The following is a 16,383-nucleotide window of genomic DNA, read 5'->3' as shown; positions in this document are numbered from 1 at the left end:
TCAGAGCAGACATGGAACCTAAAAAAATGTATTCAAACACAGCCAGAAAAAAGGCATTTTTCTGTGTCGGAGTTGTGTTCATTGTTCAAATGCCATTCCTGGGGAATCTTTTCAACATCCACATAGAGGGAAATCTTATAAAATCAAAGATTATTTAACTTGTGACAGAAATTTTAAAATACCTTGAAATGTCCATTTGGATTAGTATATATAGGAGAAAGAAAGATGTATTGTTGCCAAAAGCAAACCACTTTGAAAAATTGAAACATAACATCTCGCAAATTAGATTTCAAATTTTAGAGCAAATAAAACAAGCAAGGAGAGGAGATAACAGGTGGAGTTGTTAAAAGAGGAGAAATGTATTGAATAGATAAATGTTAATCGTGATTTTGATATATCTGGTTTCTTAAAATTCTATGACCAATTAATGATGATTGTAAATGATGATGGAACATTGTCCATCTTATGGCACTTTAGATAGAATGTCAACCTGCTAAGAACGAGCGCACCTGTCACGATTCCTATGTGCAGAACATTCTGTATCGTTCTGCTATGCTCTCCTGCTGAGCCAGTATGTGTTGCTATGGTGCAGAGCATTTTGCAGAATGAATGCTCTGCTGGTTGTTTCACAGCACTGGGTTTCAGGCTGGTCCTGGGAGGTGCTCTCGCAGATGTTACTCATTCCCGGTGATTGCTCTGCTTCATTAGGGAGCGTGTTAGCTCAGGACGCCACCAGTCGTACTTCCTGTTTACAGTTGTGCTGTTGGCTCCTGTGGTGCTCAGTGTTCAGATCTTGGTGTCTTGACTCCGGACTGCCATTTAATCGTCTCTGCCTGTCCTCCCCTGATTCTGTTGTGACCTCCTGGCTTCTGGCCTCGGACTTCCTCATGACCATGCCCCCTCATGCTCCCTGTATTTTGTACGTACTCTCCTGGAACCCTGACCTTTGGCTTGTATCTTGACCTCAACTCTGTCTGCCCCCTGTGTACTGTTGTGTCTTCTTGGTTTATAATCTCGGGGTGTCTGACTACCTATCCATTTACTGTATACAAGTAATGTCTAGCGCCACCTTGTGATGGTCATCACAACACACTTTAAAGATTCCAAACGTAGAGTATGTTATCTGGTAATTACCGGGCTAATAAGAGCTTATTATATATATCATATATTGATAACTCGAAGAGACCATGTCAGCTGACCCTAATGTGAGTACATACATATATATCTAATATCTTGAATGAGTGGATCATTTGACATCTCCGAAAATGTACCCTTCCATACATGTCAAGAAGAAAAAATAATTAAGCCTGCAGGCCCTGTGGAAAATCTCTGTACATGATAACAGAAGTAAAATTGGGTTGAGAAACTAAAGTGACATTTGAGACATAGGAATTTTTTATTGTATCTTTATGTATATGGAATAAAACGTTTAGTGACACTCTGTCACTTGAAGATCACATACAAGAAAGGGAAGAAGTTGTATTTAAATATAAAATTCATTTTGGAATGTTTTCCTAGATGTGAATCATAAGATAATAAAGTTTAAATGGTATTTCCAAGACTATGTGCACACGGAGTCTTTTTGATAAGTTTTAGGAGACCCAACAGTTACTATTAGGATAGTGATCTCCTGTTCTTTAGCTTGGTCATCAGTATCAGATCGGTGGGAGTCTGATTGATGACAAAGGTAGCCGAAAACCACTTCAATCTTGGACAACACTTTGAAGAATGCCCTTTAATAATGGCATTCACATTGTAAGATGCCTTCATCTTCTTGTTATATTTTATACACAGACATGTAAACCCGACCTAAGCTCTTCCAGTTTTTTTAAAGAATTTTCATTTTCCTTGGATAATTCATTTACGTCAATCCTGCAAGAAAAACGGAAAGTAATTCAAGTCTTTCATCTCCTATGACTGAGCTTGGTGATCAGATCAAAAGGAAGATTGAGAGCGTTACGCCTTGGACGTAATTAAAAGAAGGTCAATTGGAGAATTAATGTCTACTAAGGTGTTGTCTTAGACATTTACACCGATGGCCTATTCTTAAGATGTCATTAATATCTGATCGGTGGGAGTGCGACATCAGGCACTGCAGCTGATAAACTGCTCCGAGTGCCAGCAATGGCCGGAACTGCTCAGTTGTACAGCTTCATCAACTGTATAGGGGTACTACCCCACCCACTATTGATTCAAATAGGGGGTGGATTTGCGGTACATGTCCGCCATATATAGCTGTCAGTCTAGCAATGTTTGGGCTGATCAATATCCCTCCCGACTTCTCCATACACAGAAGAGCTCACTCTTACCAACCCTACCATGAACTTTGAGAATGCCGCTGACAGACTCCTCTATTGGTGGCTTATCTCACCAAGAACATAAGGATCAGCGATACAAAATCAGATATTCTGAATCCTTCTCTCCCAATAACTTTATTTGCTGGGGAAGTCGGGAGGCACCTATACACCACAGACTGTTCATGCGGCTGATAAAAGACTAATATGCATGGGTGCTTAAGTCACAGGAAAAAAATGACGGCTGCAAAACAACAATGCATAGATGCTAAAAAAATGCTTTAGGAAAAACACCGCCTCTTTCTTTACATGCATTGTCATCTGTTTGTAAAATTCAGCACGTGTGTTGGTACATTAAAGATACCATGTGAACAAACCCTTAGGAGTAAAGGCTGAGAAGACATACTAGGTTAGACTTACCTAATCTCCTTCAGGCTTTCTGAATTTAGTATAAGATCTTGGATAAGTTGAGCACTGAAATCAGTAAGGTAATTATGGCTCAGATCTAGATATGTGAGGTTTGGGTTTTGATTTAGTGAGGTCAGAAGAAGAGTATATTCATCCGTCATCTTTATTTGCTGGAGACTGTGGAGAAATATAATGGTTTAGAATGGTCAAAAAAGAGCCCAAAAAGCAACGACTCCCTTAATTAACCATAGGACGGGTGGGGCTTGTTATTAAATGGAACCTGGTGCCTTGTAAATAAGATTATTTATTTTGCGTCTTCACATGGTTTGTTAAGTGCCTGCGGAAGTCCCATCAACGAGTGCCTCTAAGGCACCTATCTGCATATAGAGTACACCTTACATCTCTAAACAAGGTCAACACTAGGTAGATTTTCTCTGGAGACCCACTTGATTGAATAATTTAAATCTCGTGCCTCACCCGGCAGACCAAGATAATGTCTAGGCTTCACGCTCTATTCTGAAGGTCCATACTAAAGTAATTAATTATATCAAAGTAAATTAAGTTAATTATATCAATAAACCCTTTAGCTTAGTATTTCTAGGAACCTACCTTCCTAACTGCACCTCACTCCGAACTGGGGAGTGGAAGGGAGCATTTTGGTGAGGACGGCCTTATAAACATTAACCCTCATCACCTTAGATCACCCGGTCTATGAAAGTTCTGCATGTGTGATTGTGTATGCTATTCTAATGGTTGATACCACCATTTATTTCCCTAAAACTATCTAGAAGTTCAACTATGCTTACTTCTGACTACTTTTACATTGGGAGTCGATTTTATGGAGAATTTAAAAATTCCTGCCCTTTTCTATGCTACAATGTTTTCCGTAATAGAGATGGTTAATCAAAATCATAGTTGAGATACATGAGATGCTTAAAGCCTAGTCCATGCCAAGATTACAATGTTAACTGCCCCTTTAAAGCATCTTACTAAAGCATGTTAAAACATTAAAAACTTAGAAAGACTACTCACGACAAATGTGATATAGTGCAGGATGGGTTAGAGAGACTAATCATCAAATTGGAGAAATCTGGACCAGACAGATTGTTCCTGGACAGATCTAGTTCTGTCACACTCTGGTTTTCCAGTAATATAGATGCCAATATAGTACATGATTCTGTTGTGAGGGAATTATTCCTCAAACTGTGAAAAGAATAACGAAGCATGTTATACATAATCTCTAAATGTCGCTGTTTGTGGCTTCTCCAAGGAAAGGTATTAAGATATTTAACTTGTGGGAATAATTAGCAAATATATTGGAGAATTTAGGTTCTCACCTCAATTTTTGTACCCTGCAGGTGTCTTGAGCTAGGATCTCGTATAATGACTGCATATCACCATCTGCCAAGTCATTGTTTGAAAGCCTAAGCCAGCGTAATGGGAAATTAACAAAGATAGGTTAGTAAAACTATACCCAAAATGTATAATTTGTTTTCTTATGTAAATGCAGTGTTTTTAGGTGTTTGTCCTTCAGAAATCAATTTGATTTCCTACCTGAGTGTTCGAACCGTGTGCAGAGTTCCTTTGAGTCTCTTCAAGCCTTCACTATGGATGAAGCATCTATCTAGATTAAGGTATTCAGTTTCTTTGCAGGATTCAAGAATAAAAGTCAAGACAGTGCAATCCACAGGTGTAAGATGGAATTCTGAAAAGTCGAGCTGCCCGTGAGTCCCTATTGTGCTACAAACAAGCTGTTTATTCCGGGACTCAAAAAGATAAGTCAGTAGATTCATTTTCTCACAAGGATCTTTTTCTGGTTTCCATTTTGTTTCAATTTCCTGTTTGAGCCACGTAATGACATGCTGAGAAGCGGAAGTTATACTGCCTAGGTAAGACCTCAGAAGAGATATAGTGGTGCCATCGGAGAGGCCACAGAGAAATCGTATGAACATCTCACCCCGACCATCCTCAAATAACTTGACTCTATTAAGAGTCGATTCCATTTCTGTCTCAGAAAAGTTCAAGAAATGGAGTAAAGCTGAGAAGAACTCTTGTATGGTGAGGTGTAGGAAGGAGTAAGTGCCCGTATGACTTTCTATTATGAAACTGGATAGTAATTGCGATGAAATGTCCACTTGAAATGTTTCAAAGTCCCTGGCATCAAAAGAAAGAATTTGATTCATTACTCCATGTTGTGCCATCCTCCCAATGGAAATCATGAGCTCCTTGAGATGTTCAGTAACTTGGGAGTGATTAGTGAGAATATTGGCCACGTAAGACACAAAAAGTTGTGTCACTGTTTTTGGTGGAAGGTGACCATAATTAATTTGTTGTGTAAACCACATGGATAATACTGTACAAATGATCCAGCAGTATGATGGGATGTAGCAGAAGGTGTACAATGTGTCGTTCTCTCTCACATATTCCCAAACCTTGCTAAATAATTGCTCTTCATTGAAGAATTGTTTAAAGTATGTCTCCCTTTCCTTGGGGAAGAATCCCATGATCTCAGAAACTCTTTGGAATACACCAATATCAACAGAAGCCAGTTTGGCTGGTCGACTAGTTATCAGTATTGAAGACCCTTTGAGAAGACGTTGTCTCACTAAGCTAACCACAAGGACATCAAGTTTTTCCCACTGTTTGATGTCAGAGCATGCATTTTTTGAATGAAAATCAATGTCATGGACACTTTCATCTAGCCCATCAAAGACGAAAAGCAATTTTTCTGGATCACGTAAAATGTTATGAAGTTGACTGTCTAGATAAGGATATTGTTTGAGGATCATGTCTTCCAAACTGATACTATCATATTTGTTTAATTCCCGGAATTTAAAGAAGAAAATAAAAGAAAATCTTTGATAATGTTTCTTTGTCACCCAGTCATAGACAAACTTTTGCATTAGTGTGGTCTTTCCAACTCCAGGTACACCACTCACCATGACTGCATGTGGTGTACATCCAGAACGGTGACACCAACGGAACAGCCTGTTGGGTGAGATACGTTCCAAAGTGCTTTGTGCTTTTCTCAAATAATGCTCATGTCTTCCTCCAGTTTCTAGTATCTCATGTTGAGTGCGATTCCTGAACTGTTGAGTAGAAACAACTATTAGATCCAAGTAGCAAGTAGAAATGCTTCCACTTCGTCTCTGTTGCACAAGTCCTGGTGCACTGTGTTCTTCTAACGTTTCTGTCATTTCTTGTAGATGTGTCTTATGTTCCTCATGTGCACCTGCCAAAACAAAAGGTTAATGAATATAGTCAACCTGAAAAATACCACAACCTGGTTAAATTAAAATAAATTGAAATAAACAGACACAAACACCACTGATCATATGAGGCATACAGCTCAGAAAATAACTTCAGTCTGAACAAACATTGTCTATCCTGCACAAAACACCAAGATCTTTATGTCATGGGTGTGTCCCGCTCTGAGGTGGGATTTCTGGCAAGTTTGGGACCAGAAGGTTACAGTGCTTAATTGTGCTCATGTCTGCATCTTATATTGAAATATGTTTGCTTTCCTTTGGTGCTGTAGAAGTTAAGGACTGTTTCCTATCTGGCTATCCTTTGAAGCCCTAATCCCAAATGCAGCTTTGTGTATTCTCTCTTTTCCAAGGAGTCCCTCAATCTTGAGCTTCTATTATTCTGACCCACTCTCTGTCGCTTCGGTTGGTCAATGAGTTTTTTGCAGCCTTAGGCCTCATCACTGATCACCCTGACTGGGTCTCCCTTGCTGAGTTTCAGCAACGCAAGCTCCAGCAGGGATCAGCCAGTGGAGAAATTTTGTTTGAATTCATGAGATAGGCCACTAACACCAGGTGGAATGACCCGGCCTTGAGGAGACATTTTTGCCAGGGTGTCAGAAATGCTCAAGGACGCATTGAGGATATACGAGACTCCTGATACGTTGCCGACCACCATGGCTCTGGCCATACGTATTGATCGACGCCTCAGATATAGACCAGTGATGACGCCGACCCTTTTTGTACTTCCTAAGTGTGATGCTCGTCACTACTTACGGGTAGTATAGACAGAAGAGTAGTCAGACAAGCCGGGGTCAGGTAACAGGAGGATATGTCAGGACACAGGGAGTAAGTGTGGCGCCCCTGACCTGGTCAGGCACCACTGAGTACTGCACCCATGCTGAGACAGTATTTTCAGGTAAGCCTAAAGGCCAAAATGAGGTGTGTATGCACAGACACATAGCAACCAGGTCTCCCACACCTTTAGAGGGGACCCTTGGGTAGTCTCCAGAGGGGGCTAGCTTTCAAATCTCATCAAGAGGTGAAGCGGAGGGGCTGGGAACTAGAGTGCAGAGGCTGTCAGGAAAGAAGGAGGAGAGCCAGTCTGGTAGTGGTGAGCGGTGGTCGCCAGGGTGATGCGCGCGTCCACTAGTCAGACCCTGCGCGAGTGTAGTGACAGTTAGTGGGGGAAAATGGTAACTGGAGGAGTCTGGAAAAGGTGCTCCTGGTGACTAGGCACGTACGGGGAACAGGTCCTTAGAGCAGACTCCAGTTTATCTACCTGCTAAACCTGGACGGTGAGGGGAGCTACAAGTACCTCACCAACCTCACAGAGTCCGAGCCTCAGCACCAACGCAGGGACCCATAAGGAGACAGAGCCTGGAGCCATCTCACCTGGTCCACGCTGCCGGCAGACGGGCCAAACACAGGGGAGAAAAGGCAGTAGCGACTGCCTGGATAGACCCCCATGGTACTTCAGGTCAGGGAGTTATCCAAAAACAGAAGTGCTAGGAAGGCGAGCTAACAGTTACCCTCAGACTGGCCCGAAGGATACCTGGTTCTACCTGGTTTATCGCAGCATCGCCCGGGTCCGCTCACCATAACAACAAAGAGTGAGTAAAAACCAGTTAAAGACTTTTGGACTCTGCCTGTATTATTCTGGACCCGCTACTTTGCTCACCCGAGCCCCTGGGGCCTGCCTCACTCAATGGAGGCTATATCACCTGGCTGCAGACCCTATCAGCCCCAAATGCTCGCAAAACTGCAGCGGTGGTTATCCACATCCCTGACCGCAAGCCGTGAGTGGCGTCACGTCACATTTAAAATAACTGACATTAGCTGTTGCCAGACTTTACAAGACCTGTGGCGTCCCCGAACAGGATCATCACCCCTGGGGCGTCACATCTTCTTTTTGGTGTCATGAACAGTATCCAGGACTAGACCCGTTCAGACGGGTGACAGTGTGCCTTGGTGGTCCGATTGGAAAATTTGAACTGCCGCCATTTTCTTTGCCACCGTTAGAAAGTGCGTCATCAGAAAGCTGCAGCGCGTGCAGACAGAGTAACCGCACACGAAGAGGAGTGACCATCCCAGAATCCCCATAGCGCTCTGACCACATGAGAGTAGGAGGTGACCTGCAAAGGAAGACAGGAAGTGCCCTAATTGAAGGAAGAAAGCAGAACTCTGAGGGAAGATGGACACCGTGAGTACTACTGCCCCTGGCCAGGGCGCCGCAGCCCAAGCGACGCCTGGCCCCAGCGCGGTGACTGCAACAGCGCCCAGCTCCGGTCCACAGCCGCGCCGGCTGAAATCTCCCCAATCATGACGATCTCCTTACCGTACGTCCCAGGGGCAACCTGGCTGCCCCAATATGCTGGTAAGTCGGACACCCTGACAGGATTCAAAAAGAAGATCAACACCCTGCTGGACATGTACGCAATGACTGGCAAACAGAGGGCCGCAGTGGTGCTGGGGCAACTGACTGGAGCAGCAGAACTGGAGGCTGAGGCCTAGACCTGTGATGACCGGAGCTCTGCAGACACCATTTTTATCAAACTGAAAGCTGCCTTTGAAAACCGCACAGAGGCAGAGCTGAGAATGGGCTTCTATAACTGCCTCCAGAGACCCCAAGTTAGCATTAGAGACTATGCCCTCAGGTTGCAAGCCGCACTGCGGGCTCTCAAACTCGTGGACCCTGTCAGTGATCCAGAGGGAAACAGGATGATGACAGAACAGTTCTTGCAGGGCCTGAACACCTCTGAGGAGAGAAAGCAGATGAGGCTGTGGTCCCTGGAACACAGTGATGTGGACTTTGCCATTCTGAAAGACAGGGCCGTGAAAGCACTCCAGCTCCCCATTGACACAGACCCCAACCAACCAGCATGGTCCGCCAACACCCCGACTGCTGGAGCAGAATCCTCCTTGCAGGCCCTGGTAGCAGCAAAAGGACTCATAACCTCAGCTGAAACATCAGATGCCCTGTCCACCCAGGTGCAACAGCTCAGCAAGGATGTCGCCCGGATCCTGAAAGCAATGCAACTCCCACCAGAATCCAAAACCCCTCACAGGATCCTGCTAGCTGACAGTCCAGAAGATGTCCCTTGGATGCAAGGGAGAAAAGGTCCCTCATCCCGAGGGAGGAGCAGCGATCGCTATGATTCATCTGGACAACCCATCTGCCGCCGTTGTCAGGAAGCAGGCCACTATGTGAGAGTCTGTCCTTTAAACGGGCTAAACTTGGGGCCAAGGGCCAGTCCCCAGGATTAAGAAAACCTGGCCCAGCTGACTGTCGTGACCAATACGTGAGTGGATGACCGGTCCTGTCCATCACCCTGGGCGGGATCCCAACCCTAGCATTATTGGACACCGGCTCTGAGGTAACGACAATTCCGTATGTCCTTTATCGCAGGTTTTGGTCGGACGACGATCTCAGACGACCGGACCCTGACCTCATCATCTATGCAGCTAATGGACAACCTATAGACCAGATTGGGGTCAAAGAGGTGACCATAAAGGTGGGGAGGCAGGAAATGAAGGGACAAGGACTAATTGTTGTGGATAATGATGTTAAGGAAAGGAACCCACAAATGATTTTAGGCATTGAGAATTGCCTAGGAGAGGTGTTGTTGTTGCTTCAACAGATTGCTGAGGGTGTTGAGGGCGGACAATGGAGAGCCCTGCAAAAAGAGATCTGAGTCATCCTGCGGAAGCAACAGGTACACCAGACTGGCGGTGAAATTGGTAGTGTACGGGTGATAGATGCCAACCCCATTGTGATACCCCCACGGAGCGAAATGATGGTGTGGTGCAGGACAGTGGTAGGTCTCAGAGGACGGGATTACCAGGCTGTAGTAGAACCCACTCATTCAGAACACTGGCCCATGATCCTGACAGCCAGAGGGGTAGTTGACGTACACAAGGGAAGGGTACCCGTACAAGTGCTGACCTGTGGGGAGGAGGAAGCTAGACTGCCAAGATACGCTACCATTGCCAAACTGTTTACCTGCCCAAATAACGCTATACATCCCGTGGGCTCCCTGACGCAAGTTGACTCAAAAGAGGGTGAGGCCTCCCAAAAACAATTAGAGGACTGGTGTCAAAAACTCCATGTGGGGACTGACTCTACCCCTGCCTACCAAAAACAAGGGGTTCACCGGGTCATACAGGAGTACGAGCAGGTTTTCAATAAAAACCCACTAGACTTTGGGAGAATCAAGGGGGTGCAACATCACATACCCACAGGTAGTCATCCTCACATTAAGGAAAGACATAGGCCTATACCACCAGCCCATTACCAGTGCGCCAAAGACATGCTGAAGGACATGAAAGAGGCAGGAGTCATTAGGGACAGTTGAAGTCCTTGGGCAGCACCCCTAGTCCTGGTAAAAAATAAGGATGGCACAATGAGAATGTGTGTGGATTATAGATGGATAAATCAGATAACACACAAGGATGCCTACCCCTTGCCACGGATAGAGGAATCCCTCGCTGCACTAAAAGCCTCTAACTACTTTTCTACCCTAGATCTCACTAGTGGCTACTGGCAAGTCTCTGTAGCAGAAGATCGGGAGAAGACGGCCTTCACCACCCCCATGGGCCTCTTTAAATTCAACAGCATGCCATTTGGACTTTGTAACACTCCCGGGACCTTCCAGAGGCTGATGGAGTGCTGCCTGGGACACCTCAACTTTGAGACCGTCCTGCTCTACCTGGATGACGTCATCGTGTACTCCAAGACTTATGAGGACCACTTGACACACCTGACTGAAGTCTTTGAAGCACTATCCCGATATGGGATGAAGCTGAAGCCATCCAAGTGCCATTTACTAAAGCCGAAGGTCCAATACCTAGGTCATGTGGTCAGTGCGGAAGGAGTAGCACCGGACCCAGAAAAGGTCACAGTCATCCAGAGCTGGCTCAGACCCACCACCGTTCGGGAGGTACGTCAGTTCCTTGGCCTGGTAGGCTACTACAGGAGGTTCATCAAGGGCTATACGAAAATGGCAGCGCCTTTACAAGAGCTCCTGGTAGGCCAAACAAAGAAGGGGAAGACCTCTGGCCCACCGTTCAACTGGGGAGAAGCTGAAGAACACTCCTTCAGACAAATGAAAGGGGCCCTAACGGGTGAAGAGATTCTAGCCTACCCTGATTACGGTCTACCATTTGTGCTGTACACCGATGCCAGTAATGTGGGGCTAGGAGCAGTGCTTTCACAGGTGTAGAAAGGCAAGAAAAGTATGATCGCTTACGCCACCAGGAAGCTCCAGCCTACTGAACGAAACCCAGAAAACTATAGCTCATTTAAGTTAGAGTTCCTGGCCATGGTCTGGGTTATCACAGAGCGATTCAAGCACTACCTGGCAGCCACGAAATTCACTGTCTTCACAGACAACAACCCCCTAACCCACTTGGACACTGCTAAATTTGGTGCCATGGAGCAACGATGGGTAGCCCGGCTAGCAAACTATGATTTCACTGTCAAGTACCCAGCCGGTCGCAAGAATGGCAGCGCAGATGCTCTGTCAAGGATGCCTCACCTAGCAGACGAGAGTGAAGATGTGGATGACCTTGAAGAGATCGAGCTGCCAGCGTTCCACCACCGTGGAGCCAACTAGTGCCAGCAGTCGCACACCAGCCACCAAGAAGCGATCCTGAATCCGCTACCTCACTACAACTGGGGGGAGACTCAAGAGAATGATCCAGCGGTTGGCTTGGTGAAGAAGCTGATCACCGAACCTGGCGCCAGCCTTGATTCAGAAGCCCCGCCTGCGGCACAGCCCCTGTGGAAAGAGAGAGGTCGGTTGTTTATCTGCCAAGACAAACTCTACAGGAGCATCACCAGCCCAAAGACGCATGAAAAGGTGTGGCAGGTGATTGTGCCACAGAAGGATGCTCGGATGGTGCAAGAAGCCTATCACAATGGCGCAGGCCACTTTGGTTGGAAGAAGCTGGAGGCACTCCTCAGGGCGAGATTCTACTGGGTGGGCATGAGAGCTGCCCTAGAGAAGTGGTATAGAGACTGCGGCCCTTCTAACCTCAGAAGAAAAGACCATCACAGTCAGAGAGCACCGCTCCAGCCGATCCAAACCAAGTGGCCCCTGGAATTAGTGGCCCTGGACCATGTAAAGTTGGCACCCAGCAGACAGGGCTACACCTATGCCCTCACCATGGTTGATCATTACTTCAGGTTCCTGGTGGTAGTACCAGTCAAGGACTTGACAGGCCAGACTGCAGCCAGAGCTTTCCAAGCCCATTTCTGCAGACCACATGGCTACCCAGACCAAGTGCTCACTGACCAGGGTTCAGCTTTTGAAGCTGTGGTGTTCCGGGTATTTTGTAACCTTTATGGCTGCAAGAAGATCCGTACCACACCTTACCATCCTCAGACCAATGGCATGTGCGAGAAGATGAATCACATTGTTCTTGACCTCCTGAAAACTCTACCACTAGAAGAAAAGTGCCAGTGGCCAGAGAAGCTGCCTGACTTGGTGGACATGTACAGTGCTGGCCAAAAGTATTGGCACCCCTGCAATTCTGTCAGATAATACTCAGTTTCTTCTTGAAGATGATTGCAATCACAAATTCTTTGGTATTATTAACTTCATTTATTTTGCTTGCAATGAAAAAACACAAAAGAGAATGAAACAAAAATCAAATCATTGATCATTTCACACAAAACTCCAAAAATGGGCCAGACAAAAGTATTGGCAACCTTATCCTAATTCTTGGTTGCACAACCTTTAGCCAAAATAACCGCGAACCGCTTCCGGTAACCATCAATGAGTTTCTTACAATGCTCTGCTGGAATTTTAGACCATTCTTCTTTGGCAAACTGCTCCAGGTCCCTGAGATTTGAAGGGTGCCTTCTCCAAACTGCCATTTTGAGATCTCTCCACAGGTGTTCTATGGGATTCAGGTCTGGACTCATTGCTGGCCACTTTAGTAGTCTCCAGTGCTTTTTCTCAAACAATTTTCTAGTGCTTTTTGAAGTGTGTTTTGGGTCATTGTCCTGCTGGAAGACCCATGACCTCTGAGGGAGACCCAGATTTCTCACACTGGGACCTACATTATGCTGCAAAATTTGTTGGTAGTCTTCAGACTTCATAATGCCGTGCACATGGTCAAGCAGTCTAGTGCCAGAGGCAGCAAAGCAACCGCAAAACATCAGGGAACCTCCGCCATATTTGACTGTAGGGACCTTGTTCTTTTCTTTGAATGCCTCTTTTTTTTCCTGTAAACTATGTTGATGGCTTTTCCCAAAAAGCTCTACTTTTGTCTCATCTGACCAGAGAACATTCTTCCAAAACATTTTAGGCTTTCTCAGGGAAGTTTTGGAAAACTCCAGCCTGGCTTTTTTATGTCTCGGGGTAAGAAGAGGGGTCTTCCTGGGTATCCTACCATACAGTCCCTTTTCATTCAGACGCCCACGGATAGTACGGGTTGAGACTGTTGTACCCTCGGACTGCAGGGCAGCTTGAACTTGTTTGGATGTTAGTCGAAGTTTTTTATCCATCATCCGCACAATCTTGCGTTGAAATCTCTCGTCAATTTTTCTTTTCCTTCCACATCTAGGGAGGTTAGCCACAGTGCCATGGGCTTTAAACTTCTTGATGACACTGCGCACCGTAGACACAGGAACTTTCAGATCTTTGGAGATGGACTTGTAGCCTTGAGATTGCTCATGATTCCTCACAATTTGGATTCTCAAGTCCTCAGACAGTTCTTTGGTCTTCTTTCTTTTCTCCATGCTCAATTTGGTACACACAAGGACACAGGACAGAGGTTGAGTCAACTTTAATCCATGTCAACTGGCTGCAAGTGTGATTTAGTTATTGCCAACACCTGTTTGGTGCCACAGGTAAGTTACAGGCGCTGTTAATTACACAAATTAGAGAAGCATCACATGATTTTTCAAACAGTGCCAATACTTTTGTCCACCCCCTTTTTATGTTTGGTGTGGAATTATATCCAATTTGGCTTTATGACAATTTTTTTTATTTTTTTTCATTGAAGACAAATTAAATGAAGATAATAATACCAAAGAATTTGTGATTGCAATCATTTTCAAGAAGAAACTGAGTATTATCTGACAGAATTGCAGGGGTGCCAATACTTTTTGCCAGCACTGTATAATAACATGCCCATGAGTTCCACGAACTGCACACCGGCATATCTGATGAGGGCCAGACCTGGAAGACTGACAGTGGATCTGGAAATGGGAATTGAGACCCTCGAAGACCCTCTACAAGGGGCCGACTGGGATTCCATCTGCCAGGCCCAGTACAAGAGAGTACAAGAGTGTGTGGAGCGAAGCCTGACCCAGCAGCAGGAGAGACAAGAAAAAGCCTACAATCAAAATGCACCTGCTGCTCCTTTGACACCTGGAGAAGAAGTCCTGAAGAGAAAGAGGAGAACTCACAAACTCGATAACCACTGGGAAGCAGAACCCTACACCGTGTTACCGTCAACACTTAGCCATGAGAAGACATGCCTCATCAGCAAAGATGGAGGAAAGACGACACCTGTGGTTTCCAGAGACCACCTCAAGAGGTGCCCTGAACAGCTAAGAATCCCTGAGGAAGTCCCTAACTTTTCGCCAGTCGAAGAACAAACGGAGAAGATGATTCACACTGTGCTTGGTGATTTCCCTGCAAGTTGGCCTCAATACAATAGAGCCATTGTAACCCCAGTGATTACCTTCCCTCAACCCAGAGAAGAAGTTGGAGGATCGAAAGAACCTATTCAGAGCTTAAAAGAGCCAGGTGTAGCCGAACCAGAAGACCATACACAGGCATCAGCACCCAGTACACCCATCATTCACATTGAGACACATACACCGGGAGGGAGGGCACGACCTCAGACAGGTGACAGCATAGTACCGCGTAGGTCAAACTGCAGCAACCTTGGTCAACTCCTTCTACGGTATAGAAAAAGTATATGTTAGAAAATCAATATAGAAAAAGTACAGTTTAAAATGTTTAAGGTTAAAGTAGCATTTAAGAAAAATGTGCCCGCAAGGACTTTTGCGTAAAATCTTTAAATCTTGCACCTGGTTATGTGCACTTTATATGGACGATAGGTTATGAACTGGCTAGAACCTAAAACTCTCGCAGTGTACATAGTTACCCCAGTGGTACCAACCCCAGAGTCTGCCTGTTGAGGGTCATGGCTCTGCACCACCAAGGGGGCACGCCTGTTGATGGGGCCTGCCCTCCAACACAAAAAGACGAAGCAGGTAGGCCTGTTTATGGGGCCTACCCTATGCCACCAGGACAAAGAGAACTGTCGCCAGAATGGTTCGAAACCAGGTCACCAAAAGGACTGGTGATCACTCCGTATTCGGGTCTTGGGTTAAGGACTCATGGGTAGTGGGTGGTGGTGATATGGTACCTGGCATGTTTATATGTAAATATCTCCCCTGTGTGGGAAAAATTTATATTTTGTTTTTCTTGTCTTTGCAGCCCGAGGACGTGCTGTCGATAACCAAGGGGGAATGTGGCGCCTCTGACCTGGCCAGGCACCACTGAGGATTGCATCCATGCTGGGACAGTACTTCCAGGTAATCCTAAAGGCCAAAATGAGGTGTGTACACACAGACAAATAGCAACCAGGTTTCCCACACCTTTAGAGGGGACCCTTGGGTAGACTCCAGAGGGGGCTAGCTTTCAAATCTTATCAAAAGGTGAAGCAGAGGGGCTGGGAGCTAGAGTGCAGAGGCTGTCAGGAAAGGAGGAGAGACAGTCTGGTAGTGGTGAGCGGCGGTTGCCAGGGTGACACACGCGGCCACTAGTCAGACCCTGCGCGAGTGTAGTCACAGTTAGTGGGGGAGAACGGTCACTGGAGGAGTCTGGAAAAGGTGCTCCTGGTGACTAGACACATACGGGGAACAGGTCCCTAGAGCAGACTCCAGTTTATCTACCTGCTAAACCTGGCCGGTGAGGGGAACTACAAGTACCTCACCAACCTCACAGAGTCCGAGCCTCAGCACCAATGCAGGGACCCATAAGGAGACAGAGCCTGGAGCCATCTCATCTGGTCCACGCTGCCGGCAGATGGGCTAAACACAGGGGAGAAAAGGCAGTAGCGACTCCCTGGATAGACCCCATGGTACTTCAGGTCAGGGGGTTATCCGAAAACAGAAGTGCTAGATAGGCGAGCTAACAGTTACCCTCAGACTGGCCCGAAGGATACCTTGTCCTACCTGGCTTATCGCAGCATCACCAGGGTCCGCTCACCATATCAACAAAGAGTGAGCAAAAAACAGTTAAAGACTTTTGGACTCTGCCTGTGTCGCCGGCGGAGGAGGGGACGCCGCGCTCTCCCACTGCTCGGGTCCGGCTGCCGCTGCTACCGCGGCCTGCTGCTGCTCGGTGGCTCGAGCAATGGGCCGGATCCCGGGGACTCTAGCGGCGCTCCTCGCCCGTGAGTGAAAGGGG

The 16,383-nt window shown here is 46.1% G+C and overlaps 1 protein-coding gene across 1 annotated transcript in view; it reads right to left on the bottom strand.

The window, feature by feature from the left end:
- Positions 1-1,397: 1,397 nt before the first annotated feature.
- LOC142257922 (NACHT, LRR and PYD domains-containing protein 3-like) overlaps positions 1,398-16,383 on the bottom strand; it is a 73,562-nt gene continuing 58,576 nt past the window's right edge. The window contains exons 6-10 of the mRNA XM_075330212.1: positions 4,257-5,934; positions 4,040-4,126; positions 3,735-3,905; positions 2,715-2,879; positions 1,398-1,872 (exon numbers count right to left, since the gene is read on the bottom strand). Coding sequence (XP_075186327.1) covers positions 1,785-1,872; positions 2,715-2,879; positions 3,735-3,905; positions 4,040-4,126; positions 4,257-5,934 — 2,189 coding nt within the window. The 3' untranslated portion in view covers positions 1,398-1,784. The remainder of the gene's footprint in view (positions 1,873-2,714; positions 2,880-3,734; positions 3,906-4,039; positions 4,127-4,256; positions 5,935-16,383) is intronic.

This window comes from Anomaloglossus baeobatrachus, chromosome 12 (genome assembly GCF_048569485.1).
Source record: "Anomaloglossus baeobatrachus isolate aAnoBae1 chromosome 12, aAnoBae1.hap1, whole genome shotgun sequence".
Lineage (NCBI taxonomy): Eukaryota > Metazoa > Chordata > Amphibia > Anura > Aromobatidae > Anomaloglossus > Anomaloglossus baeobatrachus.
The sequence above is the reverse complement of the archived record's forward strand: the minus strand, read 5'-3'. Positions and strand labels throughout refer to the sequence as shown.